Raw genomic sequence first — 19841 nt, 5'->3', positions numbered from 1 at the left:
GAAGGTGGTGCTCAGTATAAGAACTAAGCCGGTCCTAATTTTTTTTTTTTTAATTAAGTTGAATCATATTTGTTGGGTTCACATGCTTGACTGATTTAATGAGAAAGGTCTATGAACGCTCTCAATTTCCGACACTGATTGTCATCTTTAGTTAAACTGACTTTAAAGTTTTATAAGCGGCCTTGTGATCCAATGCAATCCATTTTAAGGAAGTTTTATAAGCCGCCCTTTTACACATGAACCTATTCTAAAAAAGTTGGTAGGAGGGATGCCCCAATAGCAGTAAAGGCGCGTTTCTTCCCTCGTTTTAAGCTTATATAAATTTTATCAACACATGAGTTGGTACAACCTCAAGATACTTGTTGTAAGCCAATCTCAATAGTTTTCAAAATAAAATCGCTGTAAAAAGCTGAAATAAATATATCGAGGAGAAAATTTTATATTATCAAAACATAATTACGAGTGACTAATAATCTATTAGTCTTGGTTAGAAGGGCTATTGGGGTAATTGGCCCACAATAGGAAATCAAAAATTCTATTTATCCCTCCATTTTGGTCCCTCCCCAAGCCCTCCGTCGATGTGGCGACATATCACTGGATCATATTTCTCACAATTCTCTCTCCAATTGCTCCACACTCAAGTGATATGTTGCCACATCGGTGGAGGGACCAAAATGGAGGGATGAATATTTTTAGTTAGAACAAACTTATAACGAACTCTAAAAAGAAATTACGATTCTTCGTTCCTTACATTTGTCTCGCACTCACTCTCTGTTGAAAAAAAAATGAACAATTTGTTATGTAAAGTTAATTTAATTTGAATATACCTTAGTTTGAAAATAACATTTGAATTTTAAATTTATGTCTACTAGTTTTTGTATTTGAATTATAAGTTTTATTTCAAATTAAGAAGATGTATCTCTAACACTTTAACTACTTTTATGAAAGGTTGCAAACTTTCATAAAAGTTGTTTCATTCTTTATAAATAAGAGAATTAACAAGAGAACACTTCACTTAGAAAATCAGAAATATCTTTTTATTCTATAATAAGCTCTTAGCCAAATCTTGATTGTTCTTGTGCACCTTAAGTAAATCTTCACATATTACTTTGTGGAGATTTACATAAGGCTTGTCATATCTTGGGAGGCAATTTGCTCATAACCTATAAGTAATCTCAAGTGGAGAGGGAGCAAATATTGCTTTAAGGAAAGTGTATTTAAATACACGTTTCAAGTCTCTACAATCCCTATATTAATTTGTTGTATTACTAAATTTTCTAACACTCTCTTATGCTACCCCTCGAAGTGTGTATATAGCAGGCATTTGTCCGTACCGAAGTGTGTACATATGCTTAATATCTCTGCAGCTGCAATGTCTTAGGCCTTGTACTTGGCCTCTGTGAAGAACTTCTTATAACCCCAAGAAATCAAAATATTCCTAAGAACACATATCGGAGTAGTTTCTTATCCATTTCTTTATCTAATTACACTTGCCTTACATAGTTAAACTACACTGTCTCTCTCACAGGTCCAAAGAAAACTGGAGCATAATAGTCCTCTTTCCCTCTAGATTAATGACTCAGAACTAGAATCCTCTTGAAGTTCCCCCGTAGAGATGTTATTCTAGACACAATAGAATGCTTCTGGCTTTCTCCATAGAGTTAATATTTCAGACTCACGAGAATATGAACCTCTTAATATTGAAAGCACTTGAGAAAACATAATGAGATACAATGTTCATTTGTGTCTTATTTATTTGAATGGAAAAACTGTGAGTATTTGAGACGTGTCTATTGAAGAGATATTGTTACCAAGAGATGTAGCTGTTTGGTGAAGAGATGCAACGGTTCGTCACTAGATTGTGTTGGCTCCAATCTAGACCACACCGGATTTGTTTTGAAATTGCCAGCAAATGCGATCCCATTAGAGCATGCCCGCAAAAATCTTGAATATTAAAGAATAAAGGACTTTTAACATCCACTTTGACCACCAATCATATCTAACAACCACTAGTATAATTTCGTTTAGATGTGATTTGAGGCGTTAGAAATGAGTATATAATTACTGCAAAACGAGTCTCAACCTAACTTTCCCATCTCACCTTATAGTCTTCATATTGATCAATTTCGTCACAAAAATAACTTTTACGAGAGTATCCTACTCATACGAAACTGAAGTTGAGTAATACTTGACTCAAAATTGAAGAGCTCAAGAAGACAAACGCAGTAGTATGTTTATTTTCTGAGTTTGACGAGTGAAACCGATCTAAAATCGACTCCAGTTCCAACAAAAAATCCATCTATTTTTAATGTTGAACAAATCCCTTGATGCATTTAATCTAACACACAAAAGGTGTTTGCATTTTACAAACTCATATATGAAATATGACTTATATTGATGATTTCCTCAGAATGACTTCGGTTTATTTGAATCACAGATATAAAACGTATTGTTCGAAATAATCTAAACTAATTATTGTTTCTCCCCCAAAAACATTAAGTCTCAAATTCACATTAACATCAACCGTCTTTTCCACAAATAATCATTTTCCTCCTATTTTATCTTTCTAGGATAGAATCATTTCTGAATCATAATTCGAACTCTTTTTCAAATCCATTCACATTAACTACTCAACCTCTGCCACCTATAGGCAAGTTTAGACAAATTTTAGTGAACACCTGAATACGAAATAAGACTCATACTAATCTATCTTTTCAAACATTGAACGATTCGTTCCAAAACTGAAAAATAATTTAGTCACAATCAACCAAATTCAAATATAATTATGTTGGGCTCACAAATCTTTTGAGTTGCCCACATAACTTACTAAAATTTGTGGACACCCCAACACTAGCCTGATCCAAACCCTTATTACCAAACAACATTTATCAGATATGATCTTTCTCTATCCTTCCAGAAACTCAAAATATCCGTCCAATTCAGCCAGAAGAGTCTTGAAATTTTGTGAACAGAAATTCAATCAAGTATGACTTTGGTCCCACAACGAAGAGTGTGACTTCACCACCACAACCCTAAAAAAAAATGAAGAAGATAACATTAATTACAAGATAGATAGTTTTAGCCACTTATTTGCCCAGAGATGGCCAACTACCAACCAAATGTTGACACCTTTCAAACGCCTCTTCACTTTTCTTTTCTTTTTTTCAAAATCAAACCAACATATTTTCAAACCCTAGAAAACTTGTGGTCTTTATTTTTTATCAATTTTCTATTACAAACCCAACAACCTAACTCTTGCTTTTTCTTATGGTCCAGAACCCTCCTCCCATTTTCTCTCTCTTCCAAATTTTCTCTCTCTAAAAACTTAGTGTGCTGACGTGGTGAAAAGCGCAGAAGCCCTACTCTACACTTTTTATCCACATGTCCTGGTCATATCACTTTCTCTCTCTTAATATAAATAAGGATTTTTTTTAAGAAAATCTTTTTTATTGGTCAGATTAATGATTTTGAATAGATATATAAATATTATCTTGTCTTTATTGATTGAGACTTCCAACTATATTACATTTTAGCTGAAATTCATCCATTTATACTAATGGAGATATGTATCTCTAGAAATCCAACAAAACCTGGCCCAATAATTTATAATTTTGTGGATCTTCTATTTTGTTTTTGTGCCTCCAAAAGATTTTTAGCCATTTGATCTTTTTATATTGGAGGGGAGTACTTGAGTAGGAGATGTAGTTGGTTTTTTTTTGTTAACTCAAATCATAACTCAGTTGTGTAGGACTCTCAACTGAATGACTGATTTAAGTTCATTTTGTTAAGTATGTGTTTTTTGGTTTTATAATTCAAAATGTTATCCTGTTCAATCGGCAACTTAGGTGGGATTGTTCCAATCATCTCTCTCATATGCAGTAGCTTTAACTTCGATAAGTTATTAGGCAAGGTTTTTTATATTCCGGATTCTGATACCGTATTTAGTGGTCTTGAACATCTTTCGTCAAAACAATATATAAGAGTAAGATTTTCCCTCACATTTACAAATTTACCCCAACCTCTTCCAACAAATGTCGGATTATCCACGCAATTTTGGAAACAACTAAGTCAGGCGGTTCAAATTTAGATGCATTTTCACGATTAGACAAAAACAAACATCACATAAATCTTGGAAGCAAACTCTTTGAGATAAATACTTAGTAGTCATTTTTTTTCTTTTTTTGGGGTTTTTTTTATTTTCTAATTTCGATCAAGCTGACTAGCTGGAATCATCTTAATCGAATAAATCTGAATTAGTTATTCAAACGAAACAAACAAAAGCAAACCACATATATTTAAAAATCCAGACCTAAAGTAAGATTCATATATGACTGAAGAAAATATTGCATGTTTAATCTTCTTTTCCGAATTTATTATTTCAGTAATTATAGCATAGTATATGGTAGCAAAAATGACAAACTTTGATTATAATGCAAAAAAAAAACTAATGTATTTTGTTTGCTGAAAAGACTAACTATATGAACAAAAGGAAAAGTTTTAGTTAATAGCACAGAGAAATTTAATTGAAAGACTTCTAACAAATACTATCACCCCTTCAGGGCTCACGCAAGCAACACAACGCCATCTTCGTCCTCCTAATCTCTTTCACCGCTAATCACCGTCATCCTCATTAATTCTTCTACTACACTATCATCATTTCACCTTCTTCATCCAACACCATTGTCGGACAACAATGATGACAGAGAAGTTCATCCCTCGGTTATAGACGCCGAATGTTTGGCGCATGTGAATAATATGTGATTATTAGGAGATGACTATGAATTTATATTCTAAAACATGTGTTGCTTAGCTTAGTATTTCTTTTTTGTTGAAAGTCTCACTGACTATGAATTTATCTTGTTGGACTATAGACCAGGTCTTGTTAATGTTTGAGTCGGGAGTTATCGAGCTTATCACATCTATGATGTTCAAATGCTAAATATCACGACTTACGTAGATCGTAATCGTTTTCCGAAAAAAAAAACCCAAACCAAGGGTTGGAAAGTATGCCGTTATCTCTCCTGTGAAACCATTAACTAAATAATTTATAGACAAGATACTCACGACAATCATATTCTTAACCAAGGCAAATTTTAAAGTGAAATATTGCAATAATTATGACACATTTTGGGTTTTCTTAGTAACCATATATTTTTTTTCTGTGTGAAACATCGATAAGAATAAATAATTTACCTAACTAAGAAATTTGAATATGACTAAGTCTAAAAGAATGATTATGTTGTAACTCAAAGGCGGTATTGTACTAGACAGTGTTTTTAACTGTTCTTTCCATTCTGTACCCTCGTACCCCATAATAAGCATAAATTCTCCTTTTATAACTAGAGTACTTAAAAACATTATGAGTTGTGAGAGTCGTTGAACTTTGACGGTATAAATCAAAGAGAATTAAGTCAACAATTGGTTGCCCAAGTGGTCCCATGTGTTGACATATACTCCAAACTCTTGGAGGTCCCAAGTTCTATTCCGCGGAAAAGTGGTTTTCATGGTTTATTGAACTTGGGTTATTAATGTATAAATAATGTTGTTGGGCTTTATTCCACAGTTTAATTTGACTATAGGCTTGTTCTATGTTTAAAATAAAACTAGATGTATTTTGTAAGTTGTCAAGTTGGATGGTACCTGTTTGTGTACCACTGTATTTATTTATTTACAGAATACGAAATATAACCAACCAGGGTGAATAACTGAAAGCTTTTCCTACACAATAGAAATGAGATGATTTAAATAAGAGGTTTGACATGATATGATATGAAGAGCTTTTAGGTCAAAGCAAAAAATTATGGAAAAGCTTTTAGGCCGTGGCAAAGAATTTGAGGAAGGCAATGATGGAAGGGGATGCAAAGCTGATGGTCGAGACGATAAACAAAAAGGGCTTACAAGTCGCACGGGATGACAACTCCTATTTGGAAACACTAAGGTAAGAACTTGTAATCTTCGTCTTACATTTTGAATCATTGTATATTTGAGTAAGAAAGGAAAGACAAAAACTAATACTTCAGTTGCAAAACTACTCCTCTATTAGAAATTTGGTTGACTTAGCAAGATTACGTTTATTGTTTCCTTCGACATTTCGTTGCAGCAAACATCTTTTATAGTAAATAAAAGTTTTGAGTGAAAATAAATCGCAACTGATTGAACTTTACTGTTAGAGTTGCAAAAAGAGCTTCTCCAATGTTACTCGAAAAATAAAAAAAAATTCAAAATAGAAAATCTCCATCTATTACAACAGAAAGAACTCACGAATTTTTCAAACCAAAAATAATTTCTTTTTACTGGAGTTAGACATTGTAAAGACCGCCTAAATTGTCTATTTAACGGTTTGAAAATTCAAATTTTATTTCCATTAAAATCCTTAATTTTGAGCACACTACTTAAATGTTAAAAACATGTCAGACTTTAAGTCAACAGATACGAACATTCTTGAATGTATGCTTACAACAAAATCTAGTTGTTACTTTTTAGAAAATCCTACGGATAAAATTCGGATAACATTGTTGTGAAATTGTGGGGGACACTCTACTCCTATAGTCCTATAGAGAATTTTTGTTTTATAACTATCATTAATAGTCACCATTCTTATGTTATGTCTAGAGTTAAAATAGAACAAATGAATGATTTAACATGAAAATCTATTAGATAAGATATGGTTGGATTTGGGTCTACATGAAATTAACTTTTATAAAGACAGCTAATAATAATAAATCGAAAAAAAAAAGTGAAAAGATGAGAAGCCACGTGTTAGAGATTTCGAGCGACGCGAGCCACAAGACTCCTATGAGTTTCTCGAAATTTCCCATTAAAATTGTCAAATAAAATAATAATATCTGACGTGGCACACCCTACTTTTTTCCTACTTTTTCCTTTTTCTTTCCACTTCAATGGGCAATTTTTCATTACTCCCTTTCTTCTCTCTAGTCTTTCATTCCTCTCTCTCTCTATCTCTTCGTTCTTCATACGATTCTGTTTGTTGGATTTAGACAATATTCTTCAACTTCCCTACCGAATCGGACAATTTCAATCCGTTTTTCTTGCAAGTATATTACAAAAAGAAAGATCAAACAAACAACAAGAACGAATATTATTGTGTTTCAAAAGTTTTTATTCATCTGGTTTTCTTCTTTTTGAGTAGTAACGAAACGAACGAGTTGATTGATTTTATCTATTCACAAGAACACAAGTCCTCCTTCTTCTTCTTCTACAGTTTTTCTTGATCTGTTGATTTTCGAGCTTCGAATCTATGACTATTCAGGTACATAAACTTGTTCTAAGCTTATTTTTTATATTAGGTTTTGATTCGATAGTAATAGATGTTTATGAGCGATGAGTTTATCCTAATTAATGTTTTTCTGGTTTCAATTCGATGATCTGATGTTCGAAAACTATCTATTATTTCAGATTTAAGTGTTTATAGTTGAAAGCTGAATATTTAGGGTTCTAATCTTGGAGATACTGTATAGGATTTGGAGTACTATTTGAAAATTGTTAGCGAGTTCTATCAAAATGGAAACTTTTTTTCCGATTCTTTCTTTTTGATTGAGGCGAGAGTTATAAATTTGAACTGATACCCGTTTGATTATATTAATTGGTTTGGACTGAAATATCTTCAGATCTATATTTTTGGTAAAGTGGTCAATTTTTCAATATATATGGTAAAAAATTAAATACACAAAATTCTGTAGCCATTAATAACTTCTTAACCCTACTTCAGAGGAAGTGAAGTTGTCATTTATGAAGGAATAGAGTTTCTTAATTTGTTCACAGTATTTGAGATGGATTAGGACTTGGAACAAGTTAGAAACAAACCTATTTGTTTTGGTATTGATTTTGTGCCTCCAATTTTGGCAATAGTTTGTGTGAAAAAACCTAACCTAACCATGTTTTGTTGGATACAGGACAACGATTGTGGAACAAGTTCGAATATGGATCTCATGGATGACAATAGAGTATGCTCAGATGTTGGCTCCCAATCTGGAAATGCAGTCCAGATGAAGGAGAATTATTCATCCGGAGATGAAAATACCCCTAAGGTATTAATAGTTGCACCCTCTAGAATATCTGCTTATTTTTGTCTTGGATAGGACTTTTCATTTATATTTTTCTTGTTTTAATTTTATTTGGCAGGCTAGGAAGCCTTATACCATTACAAAACAGCGAGAAAGATGGACAGAGGAAGAACACTCGAAATTCCTTGAAGCTCTAAGGCTATATGGTCGAGCTTGGCGTCGGATAGAAGGTATTAGTTTTTCTTGATATCATCTGATATTAAAGCAATTAGATAAGAGATTAGAAAGCTAATGCACTATATGGCCTACAATGATAGATCTCTTGCCTTGCTACCCTAATTGTTCTGCAGCAAAACTAGTGTTTTTTTTTTTATTTCTTGTTCATCTGATAACATTTCTTTGCTTTGGTAATTATGCAGAACACATTGGGTCAAAGACAGCAGTTCAGATCCGAAGCCATGCTCAGAAATTCTTTTCTAAGGTTTACTGCTCTTCAAAGTATCTGTTTTTCATACTAGTATGTTCATGCATTTTGTAAAAGTAAGTGAATTAGCCCATCACTTAAAGACATATAAAACGTTTTTCTCTGGGTTCATTTATATCGTGATTTAGGGTTTTCACTAACCAATTCTGTGTTAATTTTCCAGGTTGTGAGGGAGTCGGGCAGCGATGATACAGGCTCTGTGAAGCCAATTGAGATTCCTCCTCCAAGGCCAAAGAGAAAGCCAGTTCATCCCTATCCTCGAAAACTGGTTAATTCAAACAAAAAGAGAAACTTAGTTTCCGACCAAATAGACAGGTCGGTTTCACCTAACTTATCGGTCTCGGAACATGAAAACGGATCACCTACATCAGTTTTATCTGCTCCTGGATCCGAAGTAATGGGATCCACATTATCAGACCCTCATAGATGTTCTCAGTCACCCTCTTCTTCTGGTGCTGGTTCGAAGCCTGACGGTTCACTATCTACCAAGCAAGACAATGGCAGTCCCTCATCTTCTGCATTACCTGAAGAAGAATACGGATCTTCTTGTGGTTCAGTGAAGAGACAATCTTCTATGGTACTAGTCACACCTTAGTCTTTATTACGTAATGAAAGAGTCTTACTGAAAAATTACTCATGACCTATTTGCTGATTTCTTCTGCATCTGATTGTTCAGGAACATGATTTTTATCCAAAAGATGCAGCATCTGAAGGTGGTCATGTCGCTGATGCACCAACCGTGAGCCTGAAGCTCTTTGGGAAAACAGTCTTGGTGACAGATTCTCACAGGCCATCATCCTCGTCTTCCTCTGGCACAGCCAGATCATCGATCACTGAAAACGAGCAAGAGAACTGCAATAAAAATGATGGAAAGATCTCGGAAACATCACATTTCTATTCAACCCTAAACAATTGTATGGTTGGGTCAGATATCTCCAGTTGGAGTCCGTATAATCCCTCAGTCTACTGCACCATGCCTTTCCAGAATTCACACATGAATCACATGGAAGCTTCTGCAGTTTCTTTGCATTGTTGGGCTATGTATGGGAGTTTTCCGTATCCTTATATGCAATCCAATTCAATTCAAATGCCAGCTTTGGAGGAGAGAGCAGAAAACCAACAAGAACTCAGGGCAGAAAAGAGTGCAGATTCTTTTTACATTGAAAGAGAGATTAGTTCCGATAAGTCTGAAAAGGAAGTTGACCTGTTGCTCTGCTTAAAACCAAGCAAAGCAGTAGAATCAACAGCCGGAAAAATGAATTCCAGGGGATCTCTGAAAGGTTTTGTACCATATAAAAGATGTTACACGGAAAACAACGGACAGTCTATGGGGATTGTCACAGAAGAGAAAGATGGACAAAGAATACGGTTATGCTTATAATATTTTTTGCAGGATATCTGGTTTTCCTGTTAGTTCTTAACAATAGAAAGATCCCTTCGGGTACAAGTGAAGTCACAAAATGTGGTTTGATATCAGCTTCAAATTTTGCCTGAGTGTCGAAATCAAGTGATCTCAGAGATGGAAAGGTGCGAGTAATATCTCACGCAGAAGTGTTTTGCCATGTAAATTATGTAAGATGTAATCTTATTTTCCTTGACTTGCACCTATTCAATGGTACAAGTTATGATGAGTCTGCTGTATTCATGATCCTTTTTAACATTTTTGTATGCAGTCTCTGGTATTTTCCTAAAAATTCATAATTCCACTGGAAGTTGTCAGTTGCTTCTGTGTTATTTAGTACTGATCGGAAGAGCTTGAGATTTTATGTTCTCGGGCAAAACTAAAAGGCGATGTTTCCTCTTGGGTCCATTTAAGCTTAGGCCCACTCTTAGATCGTTGATGTTGGCCCATTTAAACTTAGGCCCGCTCTTAGATCGTCGATGTGGCCAATGATTGGCAAGTTGACGACGCATGGGACTCATCCTTTACATTTTTGGTTTTGGGGAGACAATGGGACTGGAACTTACTCTAATGTGAATGGTTAGTTCAACAAAAAAAGAAAATGTGAATGGTTGCGCGATGGAACTTACTCTAATGCGAAGAGTTTCCATACTCTACAGTGAACGGCTGTGCGCCTGATGACCTCCATTATGTACTAACAACGAGTTTCCATACTCTACGGTGAACGGATGTGCGCCCGCCCGATGACCTCCATTATGTATTATAGTGATTTTTCAACAGTTCGTGATTACATAATCAACTAAATAGTTTTCTTCGCCTCGACGAACTCTCCCCGAACTCACAGAAAAAAAACAGGGCTCTCCACATCAATATCTGCGTTCTGTAAGTCTGGAAAACATAAGGAAAATCTCTCTGGGTTCCTATTTGGTTTGATATCACAGCACCTTTTAACCATTCGTAACCCAAATAGCACCTGAATCAACATAAGCGTGGTATCATTGTTGTCGGAAATTAACAGAGTTCTTTGAAGTTTTTTACATTGCCTGCTGAGAATCAAAATCTAACTTGCTATAGGTTTACTATTACGGATATTGGTAAGCGAAAATTTTGCTTCCGTGTTACTTGTAAGCACTTGAAAGAGTCCAGGTTAGTGTCAATTTTAGTACGAGACTGTTCTTTTTTAAGTCTGAACCCTGAAATCTAAGTCAAATTTTGATTATCTTATTACGTTTAATTTGAGCTTATTCGAACAATGGCAACACAACGTGGAGATGGTAAGTGATTTCCTTCATTGAAGTATGGAACTAAATTACAGAATAATAGTCTAAATGAGAAGAGCTTAATATAGCTATTAGTTAGTATAATCTGGATAAATTATGAAATAAAGATCCTAAACAACTTAATTGGGGTTCGAGTTAATCAATTTTATGAAGCGAATGACTTCAGTAGAGAAGACCAGTGAGATAACCCAATGTGTCGGTATAACTGCCGATATAATAAAAAACTACTTAATCAGTAGCCTAATGACTGGCGAACCCACAGAGGTTGTGTTCCTGCTCTTCACAGGAAACATAGGTATGTTATATATGGTAAATGAGTTTAAAGAGGAGTTCTTTCTACCCGTCTTGGCATACCAATGGTTACGGAATTGATGACGTTCATGGTCATAATAATGTGTATAGAGCCACGACGTTTCTTCACAATGTTGGGCTAGGAGTCACCAGAGATGCTAATCTTGTTAAGAGGATTTGGAGCTGCAACTGCTTTGGAAGTACGACATTCAATTTGCTTTTGCTTCATATATAATGTATTGTCGTTTGCAGGCGAGACCAATGGGTCTGTTTGAAAACCCTTTTATGAGATTTAACTTATGTTGAGCCCACGTTGAATAAAGTGGAAATATGTTTTTTTGTTGTTGAGAAATCGACTACAATCTACGTTAGTCGTTACAAGGCATTGATACATCATCAAGATGTGATAAGCACGATAACCGCTTAAGTTAAACCAATGACTAAGTAGGCCTAAATCCCCGACAACAAAGAGGCCTAAAGCAAGCTCGATCTTGGGAATAAACTGCTTCCACTCAGACTTGATTCCAAGACTTCATGGACTTAAGAGGGATATCCTACCGCTACACTAAAAAAGGAATGGAGGGGACTGACTCTCTATGGGAAATGGGACTTGGTCCCAGTTGGCGGGCCACGTCGGATTTCGTGTCCCAGTGGGACTCCAACTGAGGGTAATCGTAGCTCTGTAATTTTAGTTTCTTTCAAACGAAACCCTAACTTCCTTCCTTGCTACTATTAATCTTCTTCAATCATCATCTTTATTTCCCTTGTCCTGTCAACATGAAGACGAGAGCTTTTCCCTTTCCAGTTAAATTTGGTCTCACCACCAAATTTATCATCATCAAAAACAACAAATTCAAGAAGAAGAAGAACAGAGGAGGTCATATTTATTCTCCTACTACTACTACTAATAGTAAAAGTAAAAGTAAAAGTAAAATTAGTATTGGTATTGATGGAGATTTATTAGCACATGAAATACTAGCCAGATTACCAGTTAAATCACTTGTTCGTTTCAATTCTGTCTGTAAACTATGGAATTCTATTATCCAAAAAGATCGATACTTTATTAATTTACACCTTAAGCGATAAAAAAAAATCACGTAACCCTAGTCTTTTTATCATTGCTACTACAACACCACGACTACGTCGACGACCACGACGACCCCTAAGAAGTAGTAGTAGTAGTAGGTAGTACGGGAGGAATATTGGTTCCAAGTTCTCCTTCTAAGAAGTCATTTATGACAGCTGATCTTATTGAAGGAGGAAGAGGAGGAGCATCCATTAACAATATAACCAATTGGTTTAATGGCAGTTTTTATAAAATTTTAAACCCTATTAATGGTTTGATTTGCTTCATTCAATCTCAATACAACCATGCTTTTAGAATATATAATATTGGTACCCAACAACGATCACCGTGGATTAAGAATTTTTTGAAGGGAACACAGAACTGTTGGGGTGGATCAGAATATCAGTTTGGATTCGATCCTGCTACTAATGAACACAAATTGGTTTGTATCAGGAGGATACGATAATAAGACTATTTATAATGTTTGTGAGGTCTTGACCATTCTAGGCAACCGAGTAGGAGAACACAATAGTGATGAGCTTAATCAATGGAGAAGGATCAATGAAGTTCCACCACATTCAGTGGCAAATCGTTCGGTTTATGTGAATGGTTCTATATATTGGAGCACTTGGGTACTTAAAAAGGGTGGGGTATTTTGGAGCAGGAAATATCGTCCTATACTTATAGTTGCATTTGATGTTGGACCTGAGAAGTTTAGATTTATTCAAATCCCTGATTTCATACTTGATCAACCTAGGGAACATAACGAAGATGCAAATGTTGATTTACTAGAAGTGGGCGGACACGTAGCTCTTCAGATTAAAATGACTAAGTATGTCATAAAGGTATTTATACTTAATGATGAAAAGGAGAATATGACAACATCTAATCTCCAAAATTGGACAGAAATGATTATCAACTTAACTTTTTGTTGGACCAGAGGTACGTTCGTCCGTCTTCATTCAGTACTTGATCAGATAATCTTAATAACTAATTTTGTTGAGCCGGAAGATAAAGAAGGAAACCTTTTGAATGAGTTTGAAACAAAGAAGAAAAGGTCTTTTTCTTTTCATTCTTACAATTGGAAGAAGAGTATGTTTGAAAAGTTAGAAATCAAAGGAATCCCAACTCAATTTTCAATATACCGTTATTTACAACATATGATGAAAGTCTTTTGCCTATTCCAAATTTAAGCAATATTGCAATTCTTCCTCGACTTAATGAACACTATATTTAGCAAACGAGAAGGTGAATAATCGTCTTGGTTTCTTACTATCTCATATATGATATTTGCCTTGAAAATTTTCAAGTTTCCTTCAAATCTAGTTTAATGTGACATAAATTTTTCTCTATTTTTTTTCAAAAGCTAATTTTGAGCCTGTCATATATTTTCTTTCAATATTATTAATCCTTTATCGTCTTTTAATCAGGAATGAAATACTTATTGTTAGTAATTCTATTATATTTCTTTCCCAAGGTTGTTTAAAATTTAGTGCTTGTTTAGGAGCCAGAAAAAAAAATTCTACAACTTCTGCTAAGATACAAACTATGTACCACTAGCTAGCTCTAATAAACAACATTGGTCTTTAACTAGTAGTTGTGGTCTTATTGTTTCTTTTTTAGGGGGACATCACTTTATATTTTTTTTTCACTTCCTCTAAAAATTAGAAGTTTTATTTATCTTTCCACTCTCCGTCTTTTGAGAAGGCTCGTCGGCGACCTATCAACATAAATGACAAAAGTTTTCTTATTCTTCTTCCCCCTTTTCCTCCCACCACCACCACCACCACCATTGTTGGGAGTCTGCCACCGTCACCATCATTATCACTACACATGGTAAGAAATCCAATCTAAGGAGAGAAACTCTTTCACAGACAAAATATTTGAAGAAAAAGTGTCGATTTAGGTTTAATCAATGTCGAAAGCCGCTTTGGCGCTTTTCATTCTCGACGTTGAAGGTTGTGTTCTTGTTTGGCGTGATTATATAGGTGATGTATTTGTGCTTCAAGTCGAAAAATTCTTCGATAAGTTAATAGAGAAAGTGATAATCAATTTTTTTTCTTCTGTTATCTAATAATTTTTGTATAAAGCCGTTAATATTTTCTAATTTATGTTGATGGATAGTCTGTTAAGTGTCGTCGGCGTTCCTTCTCAAGTTACGAATAGAGGAAAGGTGAATACGGTACAATATTAGAAACGAGGGGTAAATAGAGAAAGAATTAGTCGGTTGTTAAAGTTGACTGAAATTGACTAACGAAAATACTCAAAATAGGATTATATTAAAGTTGTCATCTTTAAAGGGCCCATTTTGGTGAAGTTAGTCATTTTTAGAGACCAAAACAGAATTATCCCTAAAAAGAACTTGTACTAGTTTTGCAACAATAGGGTTATTTTAGTCATTACATTAAACCATTAGGCTGCTCATTGGTCAGTCACTTGTTCACACCACCACCAGACTGTCGAACTTTAAAAAGAGCAAGCGCAACTAAAAGAACCCTCTCGTTTCATTTCATCAGAGAAAGAAAGAAAGAAAGAAATTGAGGGCAAAATCCCACTTTCTCTCTCTCTACTGTGACAACAAAAATGTCAGTAAATCTTAACCTAATATTCTTCTTCTTCTTCTTCATCTTAACATTTATACTGTTAACAAAATCAACATTAGCTGATCGTTATTCATCATCATCATCATCAAGTCCACTTGGAGAATGGTCATCAGCAAGAGCAACTTACTACGCTCCATCTGATCCAAGAGACGTTGTCGGTGGTGCTTGTGGTTATGGAGATCTATTAAGAAGTGGTTATGGTATGGCAACCGTTGGATTAAGTAGTTCTTTATTCAATAGAGGTCAGATCTGTGGTGGTTGTTTTGAGTTAAGATGTGTTGATGATCTTAAATGGTGTATTCCTGGTACTTCCATTATTCTTACTGTTACTAATCATTGTGCCCCTAATTATGGACTTCCGACCGACGGCGGTGGTCATTGTAATCCTCCGAACAAACATTTTGTTCTTCCGATTGAAGCTTTTGAAAAGATTGCTATTTGGAAAGCTTCAAATATGCCTGTTCAATACCGCAGGTACATACTTACATACCTCTTGATTTTCTCTCTCTAGAAATGTTTGGATTTTACTGGTTCGTCGTTTCTATATTTAGGTAAAGCTTGTGAATGAATTTATCTGCTTGTTTGTTTATTTCTTTAATTTTATATAATAGATTTTTTAAGCATTTTCCTATCTTGCACCTTTAATGGCGGTGTTTGCTATGTGTACTCGTAACTGGCGTTTTGTATATTTTAGCTAATTTACACAGAGGTAGTGTGGCGTAGGATTAGTATCTTGCGCCTTCTTGTTTAAAACTGTACTATTTTTTAGGGAAAATAGTTGTTTATTTGTGGATTAGTTTAGTACTTCTAGTAAATTGGTGCAAAACTTGCATTTTGTCCTTTGGTGGTGTTTTATTTTAGATTGTCTGAATAACCGACTCATCGATCGTTTAGATGAGTCGGTTATTACGTGTCAGATTAACACAAACATTATGAAATCTTACTCGAGTCATTTCAGACCTATAGTCAAATTTCATACCCGGTTTAGAGAAAACAAACATTACCTTGGACTTGTTAGAAGACTGGAAAAGATATATGGTGTGCAAATGGTTGATGAGACTTAGATGCTCCATATATGGTAAACCACAACATATTTGGGTTTTCACCTCGTTGTGGCTCGATTTATCGAAATAGACTATATCTGGTAAACTAATGTGGCACCTCTGATCAATCGCCTTCCTTCATATACATGCATTCACGTATTACACTTATCTTGTCTTGTTGAGAATCAACTATTATGTGAGGCTACAAACGAGGTCTTGCTAGCTTCATTTGTTGGCACATTTATAGCAATAGAGGTGTTTTTTAGAACACTGTAATTTTTTCTTCTTTTGTTAGGCATCAGTGTCCGCATGTTTTTTTTAGGACACCCGTGCTGTTGTAGTCTTTCCCTCAATTATTTAATCTAATTGCTAAAAAACACACCTATCACAATAGTATTAGCCAGTGTTATAATCAGAATTGTTCGTCGATATGTGAGCTTGAGTTTGGAAGAGCTCAAGTATTTGTATAGGATACAATATAGGACATGTTCATTAAGCCTAGTTGAACAATGCTAGTGTTGTAGAAGGTATCGAGCTCATTGATTTGGCATATACAATTTTTTCCTAGAAAGAGAAGCGAAAATTACATTATTTATGACCAGACAATCAAAGCTTAATGTTACGTAAAACTTATGGACCAAAATAAATGATATTGAGATGGTCTCTTCTAGGATTCTTCTTTTCGTTATTATTTTAAATAACTCTTCTAGGATTCTTCTTTTCCTTATCATTGTTAAGTAACTCTTCTAGGATTCTTTTTTTTTCCTTGTCATTGTGAAGTAACCAGATCTTGATTGTTGAGTTATCTAAATAGCATAAAATTTTCTCTATCTATCTAAACACTAACTAGAACTGCGTGAGGAGGTGCATGAGGAAGATATAGAATGAAATGTAGGCATTGTGGATCACATTGATGCACTTCCTGCTTCAACATCAAATAACCTGTAATTTTGGCCAAACGAGGGAGAAGAACTTCATTTCCACTAATACGTAGTTTCTTTCATGTCAAAAAAAAATCCTTCGTAGACCATTTACTTGAGACCATATTGACCCATTTAATGTTGTCGATTGTCAAGATAGTACAACCTTTATCAATCTATTTGTGATTGTACTAGGGTAAAGCTTAAGTAGTTTCATTTGGAACTATGCATTCCAGAGACTTTGTTAATAAGCTCGGTGCCAGAAATAGTTGGTGTGTGAAGAGATGCTGTTCCCTAACTGATGTAAGCACGTTGGTGAAGGCTTCCTCTGAAGGTTAAAATAACTACTTTCGTATAATTCTTCAAAACGACAATTAAAACTGAAATAAACCTTTTGTTGATACTTCGAATAAAGCAAAGTTGCTAAAAAGATAAACAATCCCCCCAAAAACTATCTTTTGTTTGGGTCAACCATTGCTTTATATAGAAACAGGTTAATTTATTTTGAAATCTTTGTAATTATATTCTTAGTCAAACTGGTAATCTGAAAAATAAGAGGAAATTTATCTAAAGAATCCCAATGATTAAGTAACATATACTATCTAAAAGTATTTCTAATTAGTTGGTGATCGATCGTTAGGAGGTGTCCCTCAGATTCCTGTTCAAAACTTCGTCCCTCTCTTTGAATTTTGAAAGAGTTCCTCCACGAACTCAAATTTGTACCGTCAAGTAAATGGTAGCAAAACAAGTTGTTACCATCCTTTAGGGGAGGCTGGGAGCTCCCTAGAAAAATCCTGAACAAAAAGTCATGTATCTGACTAGTTGTGACCATCCTTTAGGGAAGCATTGAAGATCTTGTTCACATCAGTACCTTCAAACAAATTCCTTGACTAGAAATTGGGTTCATCCTCCGAATATTTGATGGTAAGGAGCCAGCCTCTTGATCAGGGGTGGTGCAAATAAAAAAAGCTTAGTTCTTTATTACAAATTAAGGCCGACATCTTGTGCGTGCGCACATGACCACACAGTTTGTGTCACTAGAAGTTTGCTAGTCGTAAAAACTACTTCATCGAGATCAGTGTGCTGGTGGAACTCCACCGAAACTACTCTTCTTACTACTTTAGTCATCATTCTCTGTATTTGTTCCCCCCTATTTCTCATATCCATTTTCTCCCTTGTTCCTTCATTTTGTTTAGGAAGCTTATCCTGAGAAAGGTAACCCTACTGACATTTTTGCTAGAGAGTACTTATGATTCATAGAGTCCCGCCAGCCCATTCTTACCAACCGAAAAACTTCCTTTGTTATATTACCTCGGGTATAACTAGGTTAGAGGAAACAGTGTACTTACAAAAATCTCTCTGCTAAAAGAAATTTATTCACAGCAATGGTGCTTTTATTGTTTAATAACCGTAGAGTGAAGTAGTTCTTGCAGCCAGACCTGATTAGCTGACCTACTGGCTTGAGAGCTTCAGTAAACACTGAAACAGGACCCACTTGATACCTTACATATTTACTAGATGGTTGCTGCAATTAATCTTGCTTGTGTTTTAAAGACTTTTTAAAGGTGGGACCTCTTAGGTGCATGTTATGTGCAATGATTTTCATTTCTTTTTGTAGGTAACCAAGCAACAAAACTATGATTGAAGCAACTACTTCTATGTCTATTTTAGAAGCATTAATTATTAGATTCTTCATTTTAGTTTTCCTTAATGAATCGTCAAACAATTGAACCATGATTCCTAAAAGTAGCACTTATTGAAATTAAATCATCATTCGCTGCTTAAACATTAAGTTTTTTTTTATCCGTGTGATGACGTTCTTTCCTCGTGATTTTTTAGTATTGGCACATTTACTGACTTCATTCTTTACGAGTAATTTCATTAATTGGAGTTGAATAAAAAATATATCCTCAATAGAGTTCTGTCGACGGTCTCTGATCACAGTTCAAGACAACGAAATACAGTTCTCCTTGTCTTCCCCGTATAATTCTTAATGATACTGTTTTCATTGTATTTTTTGTATAACTCCTAAAAGTTCATCAATTTTGGTTGGGCAGGATAAAGTGCAGAAGGGAAGGAGGAATTAGGTTTGTAATTGACGGATACGGTTTCTTTTATTCAGTTCTGATCAGCAACGTGGCAGGCGTGGGAGATATAATTGCTGTGAAAATAAAAGGTTCAAAAACAGGATGGCTTCCAATGGGTAGGAACTGGGGACAAAATTGGCAAATAAATGCTGATTTAAAGAAGCAATCTCTTTCATTTGAGGTAACTACAAGTGACGGAGTCACACTCGCTTCTTATAATGTTGCACCAAAAGATTGGGAATTCGGACAAACCTTTGTTGGTAAGCAATTTGAATCTTGAAATTCCAACAAAAGTTTGTTCGCTTCGATCAAGTTGTCAATCTTCAATCACGGAGAAAAGAAATTGGTCTATTTTTGTGTATTATTACGTGTATTGGTCTATTTTTTGTCGTTCGGAAAGGTTGTGGCAACTAAACAGGATCCTTTAGTGTGAGAACGGATGTGAACTGAGCTCTTACAAGAAGGAAACGCCAATATTTATGAAGGTGGGGGATATGATATGATGATTGTTGTTGAAATTTGTAGCAGTGTAGAAGGGATAGGGAAAAAACCCTGTATTTTCTTACTACTTCCAGGAAAACATAGTACTACTAAATATGAGAAACCTTTTTCAAGTTATGTGAATATCATTTTGTTATCTA

General features: G+C 34.9%; 2 protein-coding genes across 2 annotated transcripts; both read left to right on the top strand.

Moving 5' to 3' along the window:
* Nucleotides 1–6732: 6732 nt before the first annotated feature.
* On the top strand, nucleotides 6733–10227 carry LOC147564115 (uncharacterized). The gene is made up of 6 exons (XM_086643420.1): nucleotides 6733–7270; nucleotides 7914–8048; nucleotides 8143–8254; nucleotides 8444–8505; nucleotides 8672–9085; nucleotides 9185–10227. Exons 1-6 carry the CDS (start codon nucleotides 7259–7261, stop codon nucleotides 9887–9889), a joined length of 1440 nt encoding a protein of 479 aa, XP_086499546.1. The 5' UTR covers nucleotides 6733–7258; the 3' UTR covers nucleotides 9890–10227.
* A 4720-nt stretch (nucleotides 10228–14947) lies between these two features.
* EXPA13 (expansin A13) lies at nucleotides 14948–19841 on the top strand. Its single transcript, XM_086643412.1, has 2 exons — nucleotides 14948–15624; nucleotides 19171–19841. The coding sequence occupies exons 1-2, from the start codon at nucleotides 15131–15133 to the stop codon at nucleotides 19478–19480; spliced, it is 804 nt and encodes a 267-aa protein (XP_086499538.1). The 5' UTR covers nucleotides 14948–15130; the 3' UTR covers nucleotides 19481–19841.

Source organism: Eschscholzia californica, unplaced genomic scaffold, assembly GCF_041429995.1.
Source record: "Eschscholzia californica isolate CP2 unplaced genomic scaffold, dmEscCali1.0.p SCAF_1, whole genome shotgun sequence".
In the NCBI taxonomy this organism is placed as follows: Eukaryota; Viridiplantae; Streptophyta; class Magnoliopsida; order Ranunculales; family Papaveraceae; genus Eschscholzia; species Eschscholzia californica.
Note: the sequence above shows the minus strand (reverse complement) of the source record. Positions and strands in the feature narration are given on the sequence as shown.

Coding starts and splice junctions, on each gene's coding strand:
- LOC147564115 (XM_086643420.1), top strand. Junction 8,049..8,142: donor GAGATGAAAATACCCCTAAG/GTATTAATAGTT, acceptor TTTATTTGGCAG/GCTAGGAAGCCTTATACCAT. Junction 9,086..9,184: donor TGAAGAGACAATCTTCTATG/GTACTAGTCACA, acceptor CTGATTGTTCAG/GAACATGATTTTTATCCAAA.
- EXPA13 (XM_086643412.1), top strand. CDS start 15,131: ATGTCAGTAAATCTTAACCTAATATTCTTCTTCTTCTTCTTCATCTTA. Junction 15,625..19,170: donor ATGCCTGTTCAATACCGCAG/GTACATACTTAC, acceptor TTGGTTGGGCAG/GATAAAGTGCAGAAGGGAAG.